The sequence below is a fragment of the Aedes albopictus genome, chromosome 2, assembly GCF_035046485.1.
Source record: "Aedes albopictus strain Foshan chromosome 2, AalbF5, whole genome shotgun sequence".
NCBI classification, from domain to species: domain Eukaryota; kingdom Metazoa; phylum Arthropoda; class Insecta; order Diptera; family Culicidae; genus Aedes; species Aedes albopictus.
This window is the reverse complement of record NC_085137.1, coordinates 405,021,096-405,042,905: the sequence shown is the minus strand read 5'-3', so window position 1 is coordinate 405,042,905 and position 21,810 is coordinate 405,021,096. Positions and strand designations below refer to the sequence as shown.

Below are 21,810 nucleotides of genomic sequence, written 5' to 3'. Positions count from 1 at the left end.
TTAGAGCTATGGGATCAGCAGAAAGTCAGTGTCAGCCGCTCTCGAGAAGAAGAGCAACTAACAAAAAAAATGCAAGTGCTGGGGTTGGGAATCGAACCTAAAACCACCCGATTATTAAGCGAACGTGTGACCACTGCGCTACGAGAGGTTAAGCAACTTTTAAATTATTGTAGAGTTCTTCTTCTACTTTCTGAAACAATGCTCCTGCTTCGGAGGCTTCCCTTATCGCGCATACTCAGTGGTACTTACCAACTAAACGTGGAGCTCTGACTGAAATATGGAAGCCTTTTGTACCATCTGGTCCTTTCGGTGCACGAATTACTGTCAAGCGTGGTCCACTGTCGTCAACCGAGTTGAGCTTGATGCGCGAAAGGAGCCGCTCGGCGCGGACCCCATTCGCGTCAGCTACCTTGATCATGTTACAAGCCGATGTTTTACCGTTGCGCTGTTGGGGATTATTACAAAAAAAAAAAAAAGAAGTTATCAAGACAGTCGATAGAATTCGCCGGATTTTTATACGTCTGTTCGAATACTCTACACTTGCCTGGTTTGTAACGATGGAGAATTCTACCGAATCGCCTGGATAGAGGCAACCGCCACCCTGAACCTCGGACATGTGGAAGAACAGCTTCTTGCCTTCCTCGACTTCAAAGTCCAGAAAACCGAACAAGCCCTTAACGGAATCAACCTTAGCTTGCTTCTTAGTACGGATTGATGTAACCTGGAGAGTGGTGAAATAGATGTAGAGTTAAAATTATCTCTTCTAAGTACCCTCCCAACTTACCTCAACAGCACGATTCTGTTCGTCGACCTTGAAGGTCACCATGTCGTCCTTCTGCAGCAGATCCCGCTTGTTCTTCAGGCTGGTGATGCCGAATTCATGCGTGGTCATAGCTTCGCCGGCTTCGTTGCGCACCTGCACCAATCCGCAGTACTCCGGTTGGTCCGGATTGATGCACCGCAGCGGACGCAAAACCACACCATTGTAGACTGCCGGCAGTACCTTCGGTTGCGGGATGCTACCTTTCGGGATAACTTTGACGTTCTCGGCCGGAATGCAGTTGCCGGCGTTGACGGCACTGCGCGTGGACAGAGAATATTCCACCTCGTGACCAAGCTCAAGGGCGTTGGTGTTGCCAATGAAGTTGCTAAAGTGGAAGAACACTTCCTGATCGTGCTCGAGCGTTTCGATGAAGCCGAAGTTTTCCTGATGGGAGTGTTAAGATTGTTACCCCCCGTATACAAGACATATTAGGCTATACACAAACTTACCTTTAGCACAGCGATGAAGCCGTGGTGAACCTTGCCAGGCTTGATGTTTCCATTGGCATAGCTGGCCTTCATCATGGCCGAAGTGCTGTTCATACGGTTGCCGTTGTTCATACCAGCGCTCGGCGAGTGCGGTTGCTGCTGGAGATTGTGCAGTGATGACAGCTGCATCTGCTGGGATTGCTGGGAGCCCTGCTGCTGCTGGTCACCGCTAAGTGACGACTGGTGCTGAAGTTGATTAGTAATTTCCTGGATGTTAGTAGCGATCAACTCTTTGTTACGTTTAACCTGTTAAAATGGAAAAAGTTCCAGTTGAGCTTTCATACTATTCACAATTGTTTTATATTCGACTTACTTGACAGATATTGAATCTAACTTTATCACCCACACGCGGTGCTTTATCACAATCTTTCAAGAAATACATTATAGTCTTTTTGTTGGGGCCTTGGCCGTAGGAAATGACACCACCCTCGGTACGTTCCTGTGACTTGATTGGGCTCTTGGGAGCCTCGCGTGACACGATACCCTCGACGTTGCTCTCGATAAGGGTTTCAAACTTGACCGTTCCCACCGGCAAGTGCTTGATGCGGATGGCGCTCTGGCGAGTGTTGGCAAAACTAGAGCCCGGGTCCTGAATTACGGTGAATTCCACCTCATCGTCAACGCAAATCTCACGGCTCTGTAAAAAAATATGTTATGAAACGTTAGTTTAAATTAATTCGTTGAATTTCGCCATCCATCTTACCGTGTCCAACACCTCGGTGAAGTGGAAAAACAGTCTTATGTTACGTTCGACGCAGCGCAGGAAGCCGAAGCCTTCCTTAAGCGAGGCCACGACGCCCTGCTCGCGCTTCTCGCCGGAAACCTGGAACGTTTCGTCCAACAGCGAGATCGACGTGGCCCGCTGCAGCTGATCGCGACGGTCGGTCGCCAGCAAGAACTGCACCCAGTCACCGTGGCGCAGGGTGAAGTCACCCTTCTGGTCCTTGTCCCCGAATGGCACTTCTACTTCCGAATGGTCGGCAGCTCTATATCTAATTCGTCCGGGTAGCGGATCGTTGTTCTGTTGGCGCAACTGGTTGTTGCGGTCGAGTGACTTGAGCACCTGGCCCTTGTAAATGGTTGAATCAACATCCTCGAAAATGACCGACCCCGGCGGGAGACGGGCAATGTTGCATGCAACCTCTTTACCCTGCTTTGAAACGGCAAGAAGATATAATTTTGTTCATTCGCTCGTGTTGCAAAAAAGTCTTACATTTCTGGTCTGAATGATGAACTCAACGTCATCTCCCGGACGCAGCTCGATGGTGTTGTCGGTTTCAGAGAAGTGGAAGAAGATCTCCTTCACGACATCCGCCCGCTCGATGAAACCGAAAGTGTCCTTCATCGAGCAAACCACTCCACGGTACTTGACCGGATGAGCCGGATTCTCCAAACGAATATGGCATGCTCCCAAGTTGCCCCTGCGGAAACAAATCCGATACACATCCATCCATTTGAAATTCCGATCCGATAGTAATGACCTTACCTCTGATTGGTGGCAATCTGAAAGCTGACCTTGTCGCCAGCTCTCAGACAAACGTTTCCCTCGACATCATCTTTGGTATAAGGTAGGAAGAAGCACTCGCCACGGTTTTCGTAGCTGATCCGACCGGTAGTGGTGTCGCTCGATGCAGCTTGCGATGATTCGGTCTTCAGCTCGGTGGTAACCGTTCCGGTGACGCGTTCCTCCGACAGCACCACCTCCGGAGCAATCTTGCTCACCTGACTGGCGATCGGTTTTCCCGTACGGCGATCGTACGTCATTTCAAACTCGACCGGATCGCCAATCTTCAGATGCTCGATGGTTCCACCGAACTGAGAAAAGTGGAAAAAGAGCCTAGCTTGGCGCTCGCAGCACTGGATGAAGCCATACGAATGCTAAAAGTAATGACACGATAAGACCCATCTGCCCATTAGATAACAACTGCCCTCTACTTACCAACAACTTTTCGATGATTCCCGTTTCGCGAGTTCCTTGGTTGGCATCGACCCCGTTGCTATTCGATTGCCCTCCCGATCCGTACGAGCCGCTCGAGTTACCAGGAGCAGAATTGGCGGATGAACCGCCACCGGATCCACCAGCGCCGCTTCCACCAGCACCGCCTCCACCGGACATGCTCATCATAGCGTTAGCGTTGAACACCCCGATCGACCCGGAACCACCGGATCCACCGAGAACACCCATGGTGTCACCTCCACCAAAAACGTTGTTTTGGCTTGGGGGAGCCGCCATGCTGGTCGAATCCAGCGTGAATGTCCCGATCGGTGGGAACGAGTTCGACGGAGTCAACGGAGGACGCGATGCCGCCGACGGATTGCCCTGACCACCAAACAACATGTCCCGCTGGCCGTAATCGACGAAGTCCATGAATTGACCGGCTGTTGTAGAGCAGAAAAAAAAAACAAATTTGCTGTTGTGTAAAAAGCCAGGCATAGGAAACACAGCGTAACAAAAATTTACTTTTTGTCTGTCTCAAGAGCAAACTTATGTGTCTCCAAAGGATTTTGGGCCGCTAAATCCGAATCCGGGATCAGATTTGCTCTAATACGTCACAATTTTGAGCTATACCTCAATTTATAGGGCAAAATATGCGATTTTGGGCTTTTTTGACAGCAAGCCATTAAGCAAGGAAATATTTTTTTAAGCAATCAAAAGATTAATTGGTCAATTAACATTTAAATTAACGACTCATACAAAATATTTCGTTTTACCTAATCAAATTTGATAGTTTTAAGCGATTTATGTTAGGTACGATACACCCCATACAAGTCACCCTCCAAAAGTTGCATGCAAGTTTTCATACTAACATAAAATGCTAAAATCTATCAAATTTGATTAGGTAAAACAAAATATTTTGCATAAGTCGTTAATTTAGATGTTAATTGACCAATTAACATTTTGATTGCTTAAAAAAAATATTTCCTTGCTTAATGGCTTGCTGTCAAAAAAGCCCAATATCGCATATTTTGCCCTATTGACCATACCCATACCATATACCCCATTTGACGGTATAGCTCAAAATTGTGACGTGTTAGAGCAAATCTGAGCCCGGATTCGGATTAAGCGGCCCAAAATCCTTCGGAGACACATAAGTTTGCTCTTGAGACGAAAAAAAAGGTTGCGCTGTGAAATCAGTCTTCATAACATAAGTATTTCACTAGATTCACCACAAACAAAATTTACCCAAAACACATTTACAGACACAAACAATAGAAACAGAAGTGCAAACATCAAATCCACCTCTTTCGGGAGACAAAAAGCCACCTGGAAGAAACGGATTTGCGAGGAAATGGAACTGCTGTGCCATTCACGAAAAACACAGGAGTTCTACCAAAAGGTCAGCGCATACCTCAACGACTTCAGGTAACGAAACAAAATGTGCAAGGATGCGGACAAGAGTCTCTTGACGGACGGACGTAAAGTGACTGAAAGGTGGTGATAGCACTTCTATGAACAATGCTTCAATGTCGTTTTCAACAAAACAGAATAAGTTGACACAAAATAAAAAATACGCTGAATTGGTTGTGGATAGATAGATGATTGTTTTACATAAATAAGCCAAAGGTGCTTAACAGTTTGAAGCTCCATATAAATTTGTTATCAACAGTCAAGTCAAGTTCCTATAAAATAAACACGAGTGGAATCCAGTATCAGAAAAAAAAATAATCGCGGGAGAAATCCTAGGAACAAGTTCGGAGAAATCCCGGGAAGATTCCCGAAAGAATTCCCTGAAGAAATCTTTGAAAGAAGCCAGTAGGAATCCAAGCATGAAATCCCGAAAGGAGTCCTGACACAGATTTAATCGTAAGGAGTCGCTGAGAGCATCATGGAGAATTCTAGAAGGAATTCCAGATGAAACCTAGAAAGGAGCTTCGACAACTCTCCATGAAATCTCTGGATTCCCTGAAAGAATCTCGGGAGAAATCTCTGAAAGAATCCCAAGTAAAATTCCTACAGGAAAGCCGTGGAGAATCAATGAAGACCTCGCGGTTGAAAATAAAATGAATTTCGAGACTCCGGAGCAATATCTAAGAATGAATGCCAGAAGGAATCCCAGAAGAAATCCCTAAAGAAATTCCTGCCGAATTCTCTGGAAGGAATCCACGATGAATCCCTGCTTGAAGCCCATGAAACATTTTTAAAGAATTTTCTAAAGGCGCGAAATCAATAAGGGAATCTCAGGTGGAATCCCTAGCAGGATCCTGAAAAAAATCCCGGGAGAAATATCTGACGAAATTCCGGGAGGCATTGCTGGAAGAATTCTGAAGGAACCGCTGAAAGAATCCTCAGTAGAATACCCGAGGAAATCCCATGAGACCCGGGACGAATTCCAAAAGAAATACTAGGACAAACCCCTATAGTATTTTTTTAAGGAACTACAATATGAAATCTGGTAGGAATCCTATTAGAAATTCATAAAGAAATTATTGGGAAGGGTTGCTGAATATTTTTTTTTTTTGCTAGGTTCCTAGCTGCACTCTGAATCAGGGATAGGGTGCGACTCAAAACTCTTTGCGTGCTGCACACTCTGCTGCGAGACAGCACAACAAACTAGAAGGAGACGAGTACGCGCAATCGGTTGTGTGTTGCTCGCTTGCTTTGCCGCGCGCTGGAGCTCTCCTGTCTCTCACGCTGCACTCTCTCGGTGCTTGTCTCCGTACTTTGCACTTGGCTTGATACTACGCATGATTGCAAAAATTTCGAATCAAACGACCCATCACTTGTCAACCCTTGACAAGCTCAACAACTTTGCCGAAAACACAAACTCTTCAAATAATTTATTAATTGATTTTTTCTGTTTGGAGACAAGCGCAGTCCCAAGCACCGTGCATTACTCCCTGCGCCGTAGAGCTAGTGCTGCGATTGTCTCTCGCACAATTACGAAAGCTCTCACTCATACGTCTCTTGTCTCTCGGCAAAACGGGAGACGAGCACTTGCGATTGTGTGAAGCACACCCTTTTTTCGCACCGCACGGTGCATGCCGCCAATCCCTGCTCTGAATAGAGTTGAAACCTCTACTCTACGTAATCTTTCAGAAGCAGTTTGCCAGCCGTACGCGGAAAATGATATCCATTAAGACACTGTTGCAACTGACTCAGAAAGATACGGTAGAAGATTGGAAAGTTTTCAATTGGTCAGTCAGTCAGGATTTGCCTATGTCACACCGTCGCGTCGGTGGCAATTAAGTTGCCGGAATTCTGGAAAAACGACCCCCATATGTGGTTTGCCCAAGCGGAGGCCCAGTTTCATCTGGCCCAAGTGACGAAGGATGACACAAAATTTTGGCACATTATCGCTAAAATTGATCAAACAGTGATCTGCCACGTATCCGATCTAGTCTCCAATCCACCGGCTCAAAACAAATATGGACCAGTGAAAGATCGTCTGATCGCGCGATTCGCCTTATCTCCACAGGCGCGGCTTGAACAACTTCTCGGTTCTTGTGATTTGGGTGATTTGAGACCAACACATCTATCACTGGACCTAGGATTACGATTACGACGTTGTTTCAAGTGGCGCTTTCTAATAGCTGATGTAAGCGTAGCAATGATCGGCGCGGATTTACTAGCTCATTACGGATTGGATCTGAAAAGTCGAAATCTTGTTGACGGAACAACGAAGCTACGCGCGCTTGGTAGCCTATCAGAGACAGCAGTACATGGAATCACAGCGGTGGATAATCGACACCCGTTCCGAGAATTACTAGCGTCTTACCGGGAAATCCTGATTCCGTCATCAGTCCAACGGGATGTCCAGCACGATGTCACGCACCATATCATAACACGAGGCCCTCCAGTAGCATCGAAGCCACGCCGTATGCACCCCGAGAAACTCAAAGCAGCGAGGGACGAATTTCGAACCATGTGTGAGATGGGAATATGCCGTCCATCAAGCAGCAGTTGGGCAAGCCCACTACACTGTGTGGCGAAGAAAAATGGAGATTGGCGATTCGTTGGCGATTATCGACGGTTGAACAAGGTGACCGTCCCCGACAGATACCCGGTACCTCACGTGCATGACTTGGTCAACAGATTCGAAGGTAAGACTATTTTCACTACGTTGGATCTGGTCAGAGCGTACTACAACATTCCCGTCGAGGATAGTGATATTCATAAGACAGCTGTCATTACTCCTTTTGGCTTGTATGAATTCTTGCGCATGCCCTTTGGCCTCTGCAACGCGAGCCAAACTTTTCAGCGCTTCATGAACAAGCTGTTCGGCGATTTGGAGTTCGTTACCGTTTTCATCGATGACATTTGCATAGCGTCATCGACAAAAGCGGATCACATGGAGCACGTAAGGATAGTTCTTGAACGACTGAAAACGAACGGTTTGGTTATCAATGCCGATAAATGCGTTTTCGCTCAGCCGCAAGATGAGTTTCTCGGCTACCTTGTAGACAAAAATGGACTACGTCCAGTGTCATCAAGAGTCCAAGCCGTTCTTGACTTCAAAAAACCAACGACTGTGAAGGATTTGCGCCGCTTTCTGGCTTTAATAAACGTATACAAGAGATTCGTTCCACATGCCGTGGAGGTTCAAAACAAGCTACGAAAGCTCATACCAGACAATCGTAAAAATGACAACAGAAAAGTGGCGTGGGACGATCAAGCGCAATCTTGTTTTGAGCAGTGTACTCGAGCAAAGTCTAACAACAAAATGATAGCAAATCGAAAACACAATTTGTAATCAGCAGCAAATTGATATCACATTTTGATATCAGATTGTCTTGATTCAATTTGATTTCAAATTTTGATTTCATTTTGCTGTCACTTCAACTTATTATAAATATTAAAGTTGTTAAGTAATTTCAAAACTTCTAGGCGACCTTGTATAACACAACTAAAGCTATATCGTCATTGCAATTAACATATTACATTTAAGTTTTCATATCATTCGAAAAACTCTACATTTCACGATTTTTCCATTTTTTGCACTGATAGCAAAAACAGTTATCGATAGATCGAAGTAGGCCTCGCCGCGATCGGACGTGTTTTTGTTTTGCCTGTCACGGTTTTTTTCGCTCTCCCGTTTTGTGCGGTTTTTGTGATAATTTGGCTAGAGCTACGCCTTCCGGAAGTTTTGAGCATATAATTTGTGGAATCCGTTCGGCACAATGGTTGTGTTGCAGTTTTGAAGCTCTTATCTTCAAATTGAAGATTTTCGTGTTGTGATTGTGGCCGGAAGAACTTGATATCGTTATTCCGCTAGTGATTGATTTGGTTTTACGTCGCGAACAAGCGGACACCCACTTTTCATGCCGCATCGTGTACTTTTGCCAATGCTGTTAAGCTTTATATTCTTGGTGTGAAAATATTAAATCAGAACAGTGTGTTAGTGCAATGACTTGTAGTCTTGTGTTATCCAGAAAACATTGCGAACATTCGTACAACAACTATGTGCGCGGGTGTTGATAGTTTTTGTGGCGTGACATTTCTCAAGCAGTTATCAGCAGCATCCCACATCAAGAGGAACCTGGTTCAGAAAAGACGATCATCAAATGGATATAAAACGACAAACTTGGTGAGGACGTTTCATGCTTCCTATTTCTCTATTGTATATTGTATATATTGAACCATATAATAGCAAATATCTCGGAGCGTTTGGTACGGTATGTCCACGCATCCTTCCTCCCCTGTAGATTCGAGAAGTGATTCGATGTTAAACGAAAGTTTATTATAGTCGAAGAATTTCAAAGAATCATCTCTGCGGTAAACGCTACGCAGTAGGCCTGGCCGCTTTGACGCTTATGTCATATCTTTGATATGCTGCAACCATCAATATTGACAAGAAAAATAATTGGGCGTAATCTAACCCGATTATTTTCCAGGATGCTTTCTTGTACTGGCTGCGTATGCGTTAGATTAGATTAGATTAGATTAGATTAGATAGCAAAAACAGTTATCAATTTAATATCACTGATGGCAGGAATTGTTTTGAACTTGCTGTTACAAGAACATTTTTTTGCTCTCATTTTTGATATTTTAACCGTTAAAACGACCAAAATGACAACAACCTGAGTTATCATAATTTGCAATATCACAACATCAAAATTAGTTTTCAATTTGCTATTAAGCTTTGCACGGGTAAGCAGTCACTTGCTGACGCAGCTCTGTTGCATTACCCGGATTCATCGAAACCTCTTGGCCTCATGGTAGATGCGTCAAACTGTGCAGCCGGGGCTGTCCTGCAACAATTGGACGGGGACACGTGGAAGCCAATTGGATTCTTTTCGCAAAAATTTTCCTCGAGTCAGCAAAAATATTCTACCTTCGGTAGAGAGCTAACAGCTGCAAAACTAGCTGTTAAACATTTTCGTCATCTCATTGAGGACAGGCACTTTACGATTTTCACAGACCATTTTCCTCTGACCTACGCCCTTACCACAAACCCGACAAGTCGTCTTCCTCATGAGGAACGCTATCTCCAGTTCATAGCAGAATTCACGACAGACATTCGCCACATTAGCGGCAAAGACAACATTGTCGCTGATGCGTTATCAAGAGTTGGCTCTGTAGCTGCTAACATTGACTTTGAAGCGATCGCCAAAGATCAACGAAGTGATCGGCAGCTCAAGGAGCTTTTATCGTCCAAAACAACTTCTTTGAAGCTTGAATCCCAAAAATTTTCTTAGTTGCGCTCACCGCTAATAGTCGATGTATCAAATGATTGTAAAGTGCGTCCTTACGTTCCAGAAAACCATCGAGCCAACATTATGACTCAGTTTCATGGACTGGCCCATCCGGGTGCACGCGCTACGAAGAGGCTGATCTCAGAAAGGTTCGTGTGGCCGTACATGAAGAAGGACATAACAAACTTCGTTAAAACATGTTTGCAATGTCAGCGTTCGAAAATCTCACGACACACCGTAGCACCACTTTCAACATTCCAAGTTCCAAAGGCATGCTTCCGGAATATCCACATCGATCTCGTAGGACCTCTTCCGCCATCTCGTGGACACCGCTACTTGTTGACTATTATCGATCGATTTACTCGATGGGCAGAAGCAGTACCCCTTCTAGAAATGACTGCTCCAACCGTTGCCAAGGCCTTGCTGGTAGGTTGGATTTCACGATTTGGAACTCCAGAAACGATTACCTCAGACCAAGGTCGTCAGTTCGAATCAGAAGTCTTCAGAGAGCTCACTAGTCTGCTAGGCGTTCATCATATCCACACAACAGCTTACCATCCGCAATCAAACGGAATCGTCGAAAGATTTCATCGCACGCTAAAAGCGTCACTTCGATCTGCTTCGGATTCGAACTGGTATGATCGCCTTCCTCTGGTGCTACTGGGTCTGAGAACTGCTTATAGGGAAGACTTGAAAGGATCATCGGCTGAGCTGGTGTATGGCCAGGCGCTGCGAATTCCTGGAGAATTTTATGATCCACCGGTAACCAAGGTTGATCGTTCGGAACTAGCCAGTCACCTGCATAAAACTCTCAACGTTTTGAAATCACCAACTCCGGTGCACCATGCGAAAGAAAAGCCTTTCGTCCATCAACGGTTGAAGGATTGCAGCCACGTCTTCGTTCGAGTGGATTCCGTAAAAAAGCCGCTGCAGCAACCCTACGAAGGACCGTACCAGGTTTTAAAGAAATGTGACAATTTTTTTGAAGTTTCTATTGCGGGTAAACCTCATGTTATTTCAATCAATCGAATCAAACCCGCCTTTTTGTGTGATGATGGCTTATCAGGTTATCCTCAGGATGATCAGAAAACTGTAGTTACAAGTTCAGGCCACAGGGTTCGCTTCCTAGTGTAACTGGGGCGGCATATGTGGTGGCATAAATTTCGAGTCACCCTATCTAAGTGTAAGACGGTAAGACGGCCACCCCCCAGATCATAGAATAATATGGCTGCACCCAATTTATCGAAAATTGTTTGTTGAAAATATGCCATTTCACATAAATAAACTCATATTTGCGTTGTTTGCGCTGGACGTAACCAGAAACATCATTTTTGTGATGTAAATGGGTGTTTGAGTATCCATATTTACGATACCCCAATAAAAATAATAAATGGTAACCCCCGGGCAATTATGTTAACCAATTTTCCATGTGAGGGACTTGAAGGAGTCATATCTTATTTCAACGTATGGAATTCAAACATTTCTAATCACTATTATTTTAACAAATAGTGATGGTCCTTCTTACCCCGCTGGTGGGCCGTCTTACCCCGTCGTCAAAAAATAAAGTGCTTTTTAATCAAATTTTCAAATAGCTCAAAATTATAAAAGTTTCAACAGAACAAATCGAAAAATAATTTTCTTGCATGCCCAACACTTCGAAAAATGATATGCTGTGTTGAAACTAGTGTAATTCATTGTCAGTGTTAGGTTATGATTTTTATGGCTTAGGGTGGCCGTCTTACCCCGTCTTCCCCTAGTGTAGAACCTGAGAGAGCAATAAACAACATTTTGTAGTTGAGTTTAATTCGTCGCGATCTCATTTTATTCGTTCGAATCGTCCCACACCCCTTTTCTCCTTCAGTAGGGATTTGGCTACTGCAAACATGTTTTGAAAAACCTACTTGTTGGCAGTTTTGCTACAGGGTATCCACTGAGGTTTTTTTACGACGGTAATGGTACCGCGTAAAAAAAACCGTGTAGAAAAACCGCGTTATTTCAAAAAACGTCCTAAAAAAGTCAAGTCACGTTAGATGTGATCCAGACTATTTTGCGCGTGTTTTCGAAAAAAAACTCGTTTTTTTTTAAGTTTATTCCGAAAGTGGGCCGTGCCTCGTATTAAGGCAAAACTGGAAGCATTTCCTCAATTATTTGGTTTTTGATTTTTTATTAAATAACGAAGAAATATTTTCAAAATGGGGTTTCGTACACATGTAGAGCATGGATCAAGGTATCTCCGGATTTTTTTTTTTCCTGGTGGAAAATGTTTTTCGTTTTTGCAGAAATCATTTTTTGCAAAATTTTGTTTGAAAATGGTTTTTGCTGAAACGAATAATATTTTCCACCAGGAAAAAATCAGGAGATAACTTTGATCCATACATGTAGTGTACGAAAACCGATTTTGAAAATAAATCTGAGTAAAACGTCTATTGCTCTTTTTACGGAAATACGGCATCGCAATGGCAGTCGATCTTTGCGTCCCTTTGATCCTGAAACTCCCAAGGTATATTTTCCTATTTCCCTTCCTTTACATATCCCGAACCTATTCCTAATTTCCTTCCTTCTCACTCAGGTAGATGATATGAAATAGTCTCTTAGTATGGAGATGGAAGAAATGTCTCAAATAGAGGAGAACGTATCTCGAGAGCTAGGCACAGGAAGTTGAGAATATGTATCTCCCGATCCGAACAAAAGTCAAACCCGCCGTCTCTGGAATGACGATCGAAAACCTTATCCACTAGGCTACGGCCTCAAATACACAGGGTCAAATAAAAATACTTGACAAGGAAAGAACTCAAGAAACAACATCTGTTTGACCCTAATGAAAATCAAATCGAGTCATACAAGATGTTTGAGCATTGGTTTCTTTTGCGACAAATACTTGACCCTGTGTACCGGAATCTTACTGGAGAACCAAAAGTGTGGTGACCACACCACACCACAAGACTTGTGTGGTATTCAAATATGAGAAACAATAAAACCTAATTCATATCAGTATTTGATTCTACAAACTAATGTCGAGCGTGGGAGAATTTTCATTCTCTTACTACTCACCCTCAGCCGAGCGGAAGGGTCTAGCTTGGCTTCCCATGTTCATGAGTGGGCCGGGAATCGGACCTGTTGCTACTCCTCGACGGGGACGCGCCTGCGAGTCCACGTTTGCTACTTTTATCTCGTGCGGTTGTTCGCGAAAAAATAAACTGTCCACTTTTTCGAACCGGATCAACAAGCAGTTGTTCTGATATCAGCTGAATCGCCTGCGATGGGGAAGAGTGCTGATGTTCTACACCGTGCACTAGCCGCTAGAATCACTTCCACTTTTCTTCGTAAATCGCCCTGGCACACCGTATCTGCGGTTTAGAATGTTTGGCAGTCAACGGTTTAGAGTTCAACGGTTCTTCTGAGCTCTGCTACTTCCGAGGATGAAATGTTTTTTTTTTTTTTTTTGAAGATTGTGCACTCCAAAACTCTTTTACTTTTCAAGACCAAAGATTCACGCTTCCAAAGTCTACTTTTTAGGTTTTACTAGAGTAATCACACTAAAATTTCCACTAGTTGCAGGTTTCTTCCGAGAGTGTGAAGCTTCCACTTAATAATCACTTATGACGAAGAAAAAAATGTTGAAGTTCTACTTGCTTCTTGCTTTTCTAATTAATAATATTTGAATTTGGTTTCTATATTCACAAATCAGCCTTATCGGATATATTCTTCTCTTTTATTCCTCTGAAAATCGTGTTCGGCGCGTGTCTCTTCTCTTTGTGACCGCACAGGGGCTCGTTCCGGATGACAAGGACACTCTTTTCCTTCTAACACTTCGGGATACGCCTGTTTGAGAGTCCGTTCCTTCGCACAGATCACCGGTTTGCAGGAGGATATTTGTCTTAATTTTGTTTAGTATAACAATGATAATGATAGATGATGATAACCACGAAAAGCACACCGAAGTTTACTTATTCTTTTCTAGCTGTGTCGCTCTTCTTTCACTTTCTTCTTCTGTTTGTTTTCGGCGTTTGCACTAAGCTAGATTTACTTTTTTGCTTTTTACTAATAATTTCAATAATTTATCAGATTTTTCTGTTTTAAATTCTTCTTTGAAGAACATACACTTATATTTGCTCCGTCTCCTCTCGCTTCGAGAATCAATCAGTTATTCACACACGGATCAACACGGTTTTTGAAAAATAAAAACAGTTCCTCGTTTCTTCGCTGGCGCGCGCAGAAACTCGATAAACTCAAACTTAAATAGCAGTTCAATAAAAAAAAAACAAGAGGAAAATTCGATAAATAAAAGCTAGCGCGTAGGTTACTGTTTAGGCAAATGAGTTCTATCTGCACTTCTTTTGTATATGATAGTTTGTAGAAGGAATCACTATCCGGTTACACTTGTTTTTTTTTCACTTGTTCTTGTGTTAGGTTGTTTCACTTAGTCTTTCGAAGTTTCAACGCAGGCTTCACTCGCCTGCGTAACGGTAGGAAGTGATCTTCTGCGCTTCTGCGTCACTTTCTAGTTTAGTTTGCAGTTTTTCGTGTTTTTGTGTGGCACCCTTTGCAGGGCAGGGGTTTATTCACTTACTTCTTAGCTTAAACTTAGTTTTGCTTCAATAAACGTACGCTTACTTTTGTTTACTTGTTATATTTTTAAATTTTATCACAGAATGGTTTTATTTGTATTCTTTTTTATTTCAGAATTTTAAATTTCCTCTTTTGTTTTCCGCTTTAGACTTTTAGATTTGTTAAATATTTTCTATAGTGTCCACCATCTCTTTATGTCTCTTCTCATAAAAAACGCGCTCCTCCACCGAAAAATAACTCCCAGCAAGATCCTGTGTTCGTCCTTTTATGAATCTCTCACTATTCCACTTTTGGTCTCTCCTTTTTCCTTCTTCTCACTTCACTTTCCCACGCTGTCTACCGAAGTCCGAAACCGAAAAAACAGCCGCAATTCAAACCAATAGAATCTTCCGGAACTGCATGTGCTTTCAATTACTTTAAATAAACTAACTTAACGAAATGTGTTGCTTTTCCCTTGTTTTGCTTAGTTTTCCGTTTGTTTTCTGTTTTCTGATACTTTGTACTTGGTAATAGTTTAGTTAGTAATTTCCTTCCGACGTTCGTCGCACTATTGTGTCCAATAAAACCCTTACCGTTTTATCTTCCCGGCTTGCTGATGATGCTGGTTTTCGTTACTGTTGGTGTGATGGGGTGCGATCGATGGCAAACGGGAAAACAATAGTACTTCCGGTGCGAGACGCAAAATCGATTAAAAAACGAGGAACGATCGAACTGTCTGTTTTGTCGTGGTTGTCCGTACTAGCTACCTGGGCCTAGCTAGTTGTACAATACAATTCAGACACAATAATTAGTTGCTTTGCGATGATTTTTTGGCTTCCGTACTCGTGAGTCGTCGTTACGCACTAGTTGTAGGTTAGCGAGAAGAATTTTGGTGTTATCCTCAATGAATTTCACTGTAACTGTTGTTCTCTAGTTTCTAAAAAAAAAACACTATCCCAACACAAACACACTTGCCGATTCGGTTCGCACTGAGCTTCCTCTGCAGCAGGATGTTGATGTTGTTGCTAAGATGTTACAATATGCCTTGTGGCAGTTACTGCTAATGATGTTGTTCAACGAGCCCAGCTTCTGCCCTGAATCGGAGTGGAGAAATAGAAAGAAATGTGTCAGCTTCGGGTATAGACATGTGGTTGTGGAGTAACATTCATTAGCGAATGTTGAAACAGTTAATATCCTTTTATTGATTCACTTGTTCAGAAAAGGAACGTGCATTATTTATCAACAGACGAAAGACTCCTGATCAATATTCGTAGTTTTGCCTACAATTTGTGATCCTTAGTTTACAAATCGTACATAAGAAAGATTTCAACCAAGATTTCAACAACGTTAGTTTATGATAGGTTGGCACCTGTTGATAGCAGTACTAAACTATCGAAATAGTCATCGCGGGTTTATTGTTTTGTCCAATTTGATCGACGGACAGTACTTCTCGACTTTATCGAATTCAGGAGCTATCGTAACGCTAACATCGACTAAGGCCACTATATGGTGAAGGTCAAACTGCGCCCAAAACTTTCCATAATCAACAATGTACGGTACCGACGGCAGCCTCGTTACGACCTAAAGCAATTAATACAACCGGATGTTGCATCGATAAACGCGCACATCTCGAGGTATCATTGCCAGACGATGAGGACTTCAACGGAGTCCCACTAGAGAACTGCAGCAGATTATGACTAGATCTTGCATTCTAATACAGCAGGCATGCCACAGTGTTATTTTTACTCCAGATATTATAGATAATATACCAAAAATGTCGAAATTTTGAATGGCGCTTACGTCACTTTGCAGAATTACGGCAGTGCTGGAGAACAGTTAAAGGAGCCATCAACGACGCTACCGGAGCAATAGAAGGAAGAGGTGACCTTTCTTATATATAAGAAATTGTCAAGTTAGAAAGTGACGACTTGCAATCGATCACCATTCTGAATGCTGCTTACCAAGCGCTATTCTAGAACATCTTTCGTCATTTATCATAAAATGTGGGAAGTATTGTGTCAGTAGAAATAGAATGTATAAAGTGAAATACCACTGAGAGAGCTTTCAACGATATCACATTATAAGACAAGTACTACATTCTGAGAAATTAAGTTCATATTTGACCATCACAACTACCACAATCTTATTAATGTCGTGTACTGCCCCCACTCGCATAACAGTCCCATTTGCAAAAAGTAGGGATTGAGAAAACGGCATTTGAAGTTTGAAAACTTGTTTCCATATAAAACTTTGAAAAATCGCCAAAATTTGAAAAATATTTCGATCATCTCGGAACTTTCACAGATTGCTTTGCACATGAATATATAACTGTAAAAAATATTACAATAACTACTAAGTGGTTCAGTTTTGTGTTACCCCGGGTAGAGGCTAATGGCAAACAAAGGGCAAAATAATAACTGGTTTTGCCATCATATCTCGTTTTGCCATTCTTCTGTTATTATGAAAAACTTAAAATGGCAAATCAATAGCAAAATATACAATCATAGCAAATCTTGTCATTGATATGTTATTCATGAATAATGGTAAATAACACATCAATAACAAAAAATTACTATCATGGTAAAACTTGCAATTAAGCATATTTTATAATGAATTGTATAAAATATCAAAACAATAACATAATTTACATTCCTAGCTAAATTTGCCATTATTTTGATATTGTGAGAAATTATTTATAAACATTAGGCACCATAACATATTTTACTCTTATTATACCATTAACTATTATATCACAAACAAACAGACGTAACACTTCGAACATTTTTCGATTCCAATCATAGTCACGGAAACATATTCACCCAATGCTAAAAGTACTTTGTTTGGCCGACCACCAACTAGGTGGCGGTAGTGAGCAAACGTCAAACTCGAACAAAAACTATGCGAGCGCCACGGTTGGGCAGTTGGCCAACTATCAAATTTTGAAGAAGATCGTTAAATCGGTGAACGATGGGAATTATCAGAGTGTTACGTCTGTTTGTCTGTGATTATATTCACTGAACCAAGTTTTCACACAAAATTTATCTGAAAACACATATAATTTTTTTCCATGTAGTTTTCCATATGACATTCATATGAAAAACAGATAATTTTTTGATAGGTAATTTTGCTTAGATTCATTGGATTTTTTCTTACACTTCATGTGAAATGTCTATATTGATTATTAGCTTCTGTCGATGAATTTTATGTGAAATTTTAATGAGACTTATTAAAATTGTTTATATATTATAAACTGCATTACAATACTTTTTATATGAAAATATAATAAATCTTATATGAAATTGGGATAAAATTTATATGATACTATGATACATGTTAGGTGAATTTAGAAAAATAATTTCTATACCAACAAATGAAATAGGCGAAGCAACATTTGCAAGCTGACGCCTATCACGGCTCTTTCGCGCAACGGAAAAGCTTAGCAAATGCTGCTTCACCCTTCTCACATGTTGATTTAGATTTCAGGAAAATTGTCAGGAAAAGGGTATAATCATTTATTATGTAAGATCTGTTAACGTTTATAGCAGCAGGTTTGATGTAAAAAAATGACATTGTCCGAAATGTCTTCCTCTTCGCAATGTGATACTTGTTGTTTATAGAACGATGCTTGCGGTCCGGCTGCTGAGTTTCCATCTTATTTCGCTGGCATCTCGGTCTTGACTAGAAGTTGTCCGTATTGGCGATATCGATCGGAGCGGCTCCGACCTTCGGTTCGAACTCAGCTTTCACCGATCCCGGAACAGTCAGTTCAATCGTCACGTCCTCGACTTTCGCTTGCTTTGCTGGACTTCCAATTCCATCTCGCATTCTACCGGCGGCTGCTCCAAATGGTCGGTTTACTCCTGCCTTATTCCATCGTCTTCAAGTTGCTGGCTGTCCGTCGTTACTTGATGATTTGGATGTTGGTTTTCTTTATCTGCGAGTAAATCAGACCTCAGAGCCTGAAGAATGGTTGACTTCTGCGAATAGAAAAATAACAGATTTACAGTTGTCGATTCCATTTATTAGTATTTAAATATCTTACGTATTCGCCATGCATTCGCTTACACAAAAATCTTCGGACAATTCCAATTTACGTCGCACTGACACAAACTGGACTCAAAATCGTCCGCCGAATACGTCACCAATTCGTAAAACTGGATTCCACACTCTAAAAACGAAAAGAAATTAGTTTTATATGGTTTCGTATACTATTTAGCCCAACATACCTCGAAAAACATCCAATGATTCCTCCGAGAATTCCAAATTTTCCAACAGTAGATGAGTAAGAGTCGCCATCTTGATTGCACGCTACAAAGCCACCAAATTTTCACATGAGCGATTCCAAGCAACAGCATCAAAATTAAGGAAAATTTTTAATTCATGATTTTCTATTGAACTGAAACTTTGCACAGTTTTTCAGTTCCATCTAAATCGCCATTTTTCGATATCAAATTTTTATTTAGAGCCACGACTAACTTTTCAAAAGGGTGTATGTGAAAATGGTTCAAAAATATTCAAAAATATGCACAGCAAAAACGGATTGTTCGATTGTTATGAATTTTTCAGCAAAGTTAGATAGCTAAATGGCGATTTCTAAGAAAATATACACTGTGAAAAAAAATCTATTTTATCATTGAAAAACATCATTTTTGTCACAAAAACTCAAATATCTCAAAACCCTATCTTTTTACCAACTTGAATTTTAAAATTTGGTGATGGTAAACTAATAAACAAAAAAATTATAACATTTCAAAAATTTCACAATTTTTACATTTAGTAAAAAAAATTTTTCTGTGTAAATTATTTCGGCCGGAAATCGCGATTTGATGCTGATTTTATTGTTCAGCAAAGTTAGATAACTAAATGGCGATTCCTAAGAAAATATACACTGTGAAAAAAATCTTTTTTACCATTAAAAAATATCATTTTTGTCACAAAAACTCAAATATCTCAAAACCCTATCTTTTTACCAACGTAATTTTTTAGAGAAAACGGTCCATTGTATTAGCAATCTACCATGAAAATAAACAAAAAAATTATGACAATTCAAACATTTCACAATTTTCACATTTAGTAATAATTTTTTTTGGTGTAAATTATTTCGGCCGGAAATTGAAGTTTGATGCTGATTTTATTGTTAATGGCCTTGCGTGAGTAAAACAAGTTGTTTTTATTATATATTATATATACATATAATATACTATGTACCGTAATGTTCCGATTTTATCACGCCCTCCGCGCATTAGTCGTTTATTGTTTAATTTGCTGTTACATTTGAGGACAAGTGTTTTCCCTCTTGTTCGCTCCCAACGCGAAGTACCATTTACGTTGAGCACATAGTGGGTAAGGTGCGATGCAAAGAGATAAGAGATCGGATAAGCGTCGAAGCACACTCTGTGGAAACTATATGCAGAACGCATGAACCGTACATAGTAGATGAGTTGCGATGAGTGCGGAAATGCGATGGAGCTGCTTCGACGCATGTGAACGCAAGAGAACGCAAGAGAATGCTTGTCGGGTATGGATTTTATGATTGCGCTCGTTGTGTGTGTAAAGCAATGCGGATTTAATGTGTTGGGAATGCTAGTAGGTAATATAAAATGCGTTAATATGTTGTTGTTTTTAAATATAACTCAATGCTTTTTCACATGACTTGCATTTCGATGAACCAGACGTAATAAAAAATTTATCATACTGTCTATCGATCGCCATGTAAAATAACATATTTCATTGCATATAAAATTGTATTCCATCAAATCGTTTTTTACAGCATATTTTTGTTATTATATGTGTATAAAAAAAAAACATTTTATTTTCTATGTTCGGGATTTAAATAAATTGATTAATGTTTGATATGGTCGTTTGTTCAGTGCATGCTATTCATGTGCAAGTTAGAAAGTTTAAGGGTTTTATGATATTCAACTCAATTGCTAAAAGGATTCTGATTGAAAGGTTCTGCTTTTTTCTTTGTCAGGCAAAACTAGAAAAGAGTGTGACATCGATTTCGATTGATACTCTTTTACCTAATATATGATGAATATTGTGTACTTGGGTGTCTACTCATAACTCAAAATAAAATTCCCTGAGTTTTCCAGGTTTTTCCAGATGAAATTTTGAAAGTTTATAATTAAAAAAATAACCCGAATTTTCTAAAAATTATAAAGGGTATCATCGCCAGGTTTGTTCTCTTCGTCATGAGGGATTTATGCCGGTCAAATTGCCTGAAACTTCATCATATTCAATTTGGTTGGGAAGGATTTGATGCCAATTCTGAGTTCAACAGGTTTCAAAAAACCCCCCATGACGAAGAGAACAAAACTGTCGAAAATACGTAAGTTCCCCTACTCTTCAAAAATTCTTTCAATATTTCTGACCATTGTTCCTGGAATTTCTTCCAAAGTATCTTCCTGGCTTTCCGCAAGATTCTTTCACACGAGATATCTGTTTGAGTACGTTCCGATATTTCTTGCAAAGGTTTTCCGATATACTAGAGATTCTCGCTGGATTCTTCCTGAAGATCCATCCAAAACTATTCAAAGTTTCTTCAAGAATGTCGTAGCCATGCGGTTAGAGTCCGGATGGATGAGGGTTCGATTCCCGCTCCGACCGATGAAAATTTTCACGAGAATAGTTTCTTATCCGTAGCCACTCCGTGTTAAGTTTCGTTCAATCGGTACAGCCGCCGGCTGAAGCCAGTGTCCATGCCTTTTTTAACGGTTTTCCGGGACAGCTATCCATAAACTATTGGATTTTTACCGATAGTTTTCCGATATTCCTCTTGTTTTCCTCGCGGAACTTCGTCCGCAGCTGCTTTCAAGATTCCATATGGTTTTCAGAATTCCTCCTTGGATGTCCTTAATATTTTTTCTCGGGATTACTATTATCTCGAACTTTTTTCAAGATGTCTCATTTTTTCTCAGGTTTTTCCTGAAGTTCCTGTCGAGATTTCTTCAATAACACTTTGCGGAGTTTCTCGCAAGATTTTATTTGAATTCCCTCGAATATTTCTCCATGAATTTCCTATAAGGTATTTCGTAAGTTATCTCAGGAGACATTCTGAGGAAAACCCGTAGAAGAATCCCTGCAATTACTTTGGGAGAAATTCCTGAAGGAATATCCAGAATCTCGGGACAATTTCTGGTAAAGATTCCGGGAAGAATTTTGGGAATAATGCACAGAACATCTGTAAAAACTCTCAGGTGGATCACTATAAGAAATCCGGTACAACTACAAGAAACAGCCTGCCTCTGAAAATACGCAAGAGAAGAATTCAATGAGAAATATCAGCAATAACTCCTGTAGAAGGCACCCTGGAAA

At 41.1% G+C, this 21,810-nt stretch overlaps 1 protein-coding gene across 2 annotated transcripts in view; it reads right to left on the bottom strand.

Moving 5' to 3' along the window:
• LOC109407929 (cold shock domain-containing protein E1) overlaps nucleotides 1–21,810 on the bottom strand; it is a 62,674-nt gene that overhangs the window by 14,263 nt on the left and 26,601 nt on the right. Inside the window, exons 3-12 of one of the 2 annotated variants that reach the window (XM_029876451.2) lie at nucleotides 12,997–15,587; nucleotides 3,251–3,690; nucleotides 2,798–3,189; nucleotides 2,525–2,732; nucleotides 2,015–2,464; nucleotides 1,625–1,948; nucleotides 1,273–1,557; nucleotides 785–1,207; nucleotides 545–721; nucleotides 250–445 (exon numbers count right to left, since the gene is read on the bottom strand). In XM_029876451.2, the coding sequence (XP_029732311.1) occupies nucleotides 250–445; nucleotides 545–721; nucleotides 785–1,207; nucleotides 1,273–1,557; nucleotides 1,625–1,948; nucleotides 2,015–2,464; nucleotides 2,525–2,732; nucleotides 2,798–3,189; nucleotides 3,251–3,690; nucleotides 12,997–13,039 (2,938 nt within the window). In that variant the 5' untranslated portion in view covers nucleotides 13,040–15,587. Of the gene's footprint in view, nucleotides 1–249; nucleotides 446–544; nucleotides 722–784; nucleotides 1,208–1,272; nucleotides 1,558–1,624; nucleotides 1,949–2,014; nucleotides 2,465–2,524; nucleotides 2,733–2,797; nucleotides 3,190–3,250; nucleotides 3,691–12,996; nucleotides 15,588–21,810 lie in introns of those variants that run through there. The other variant, XM_029876452.2, reaches the window with a different exon arrangement.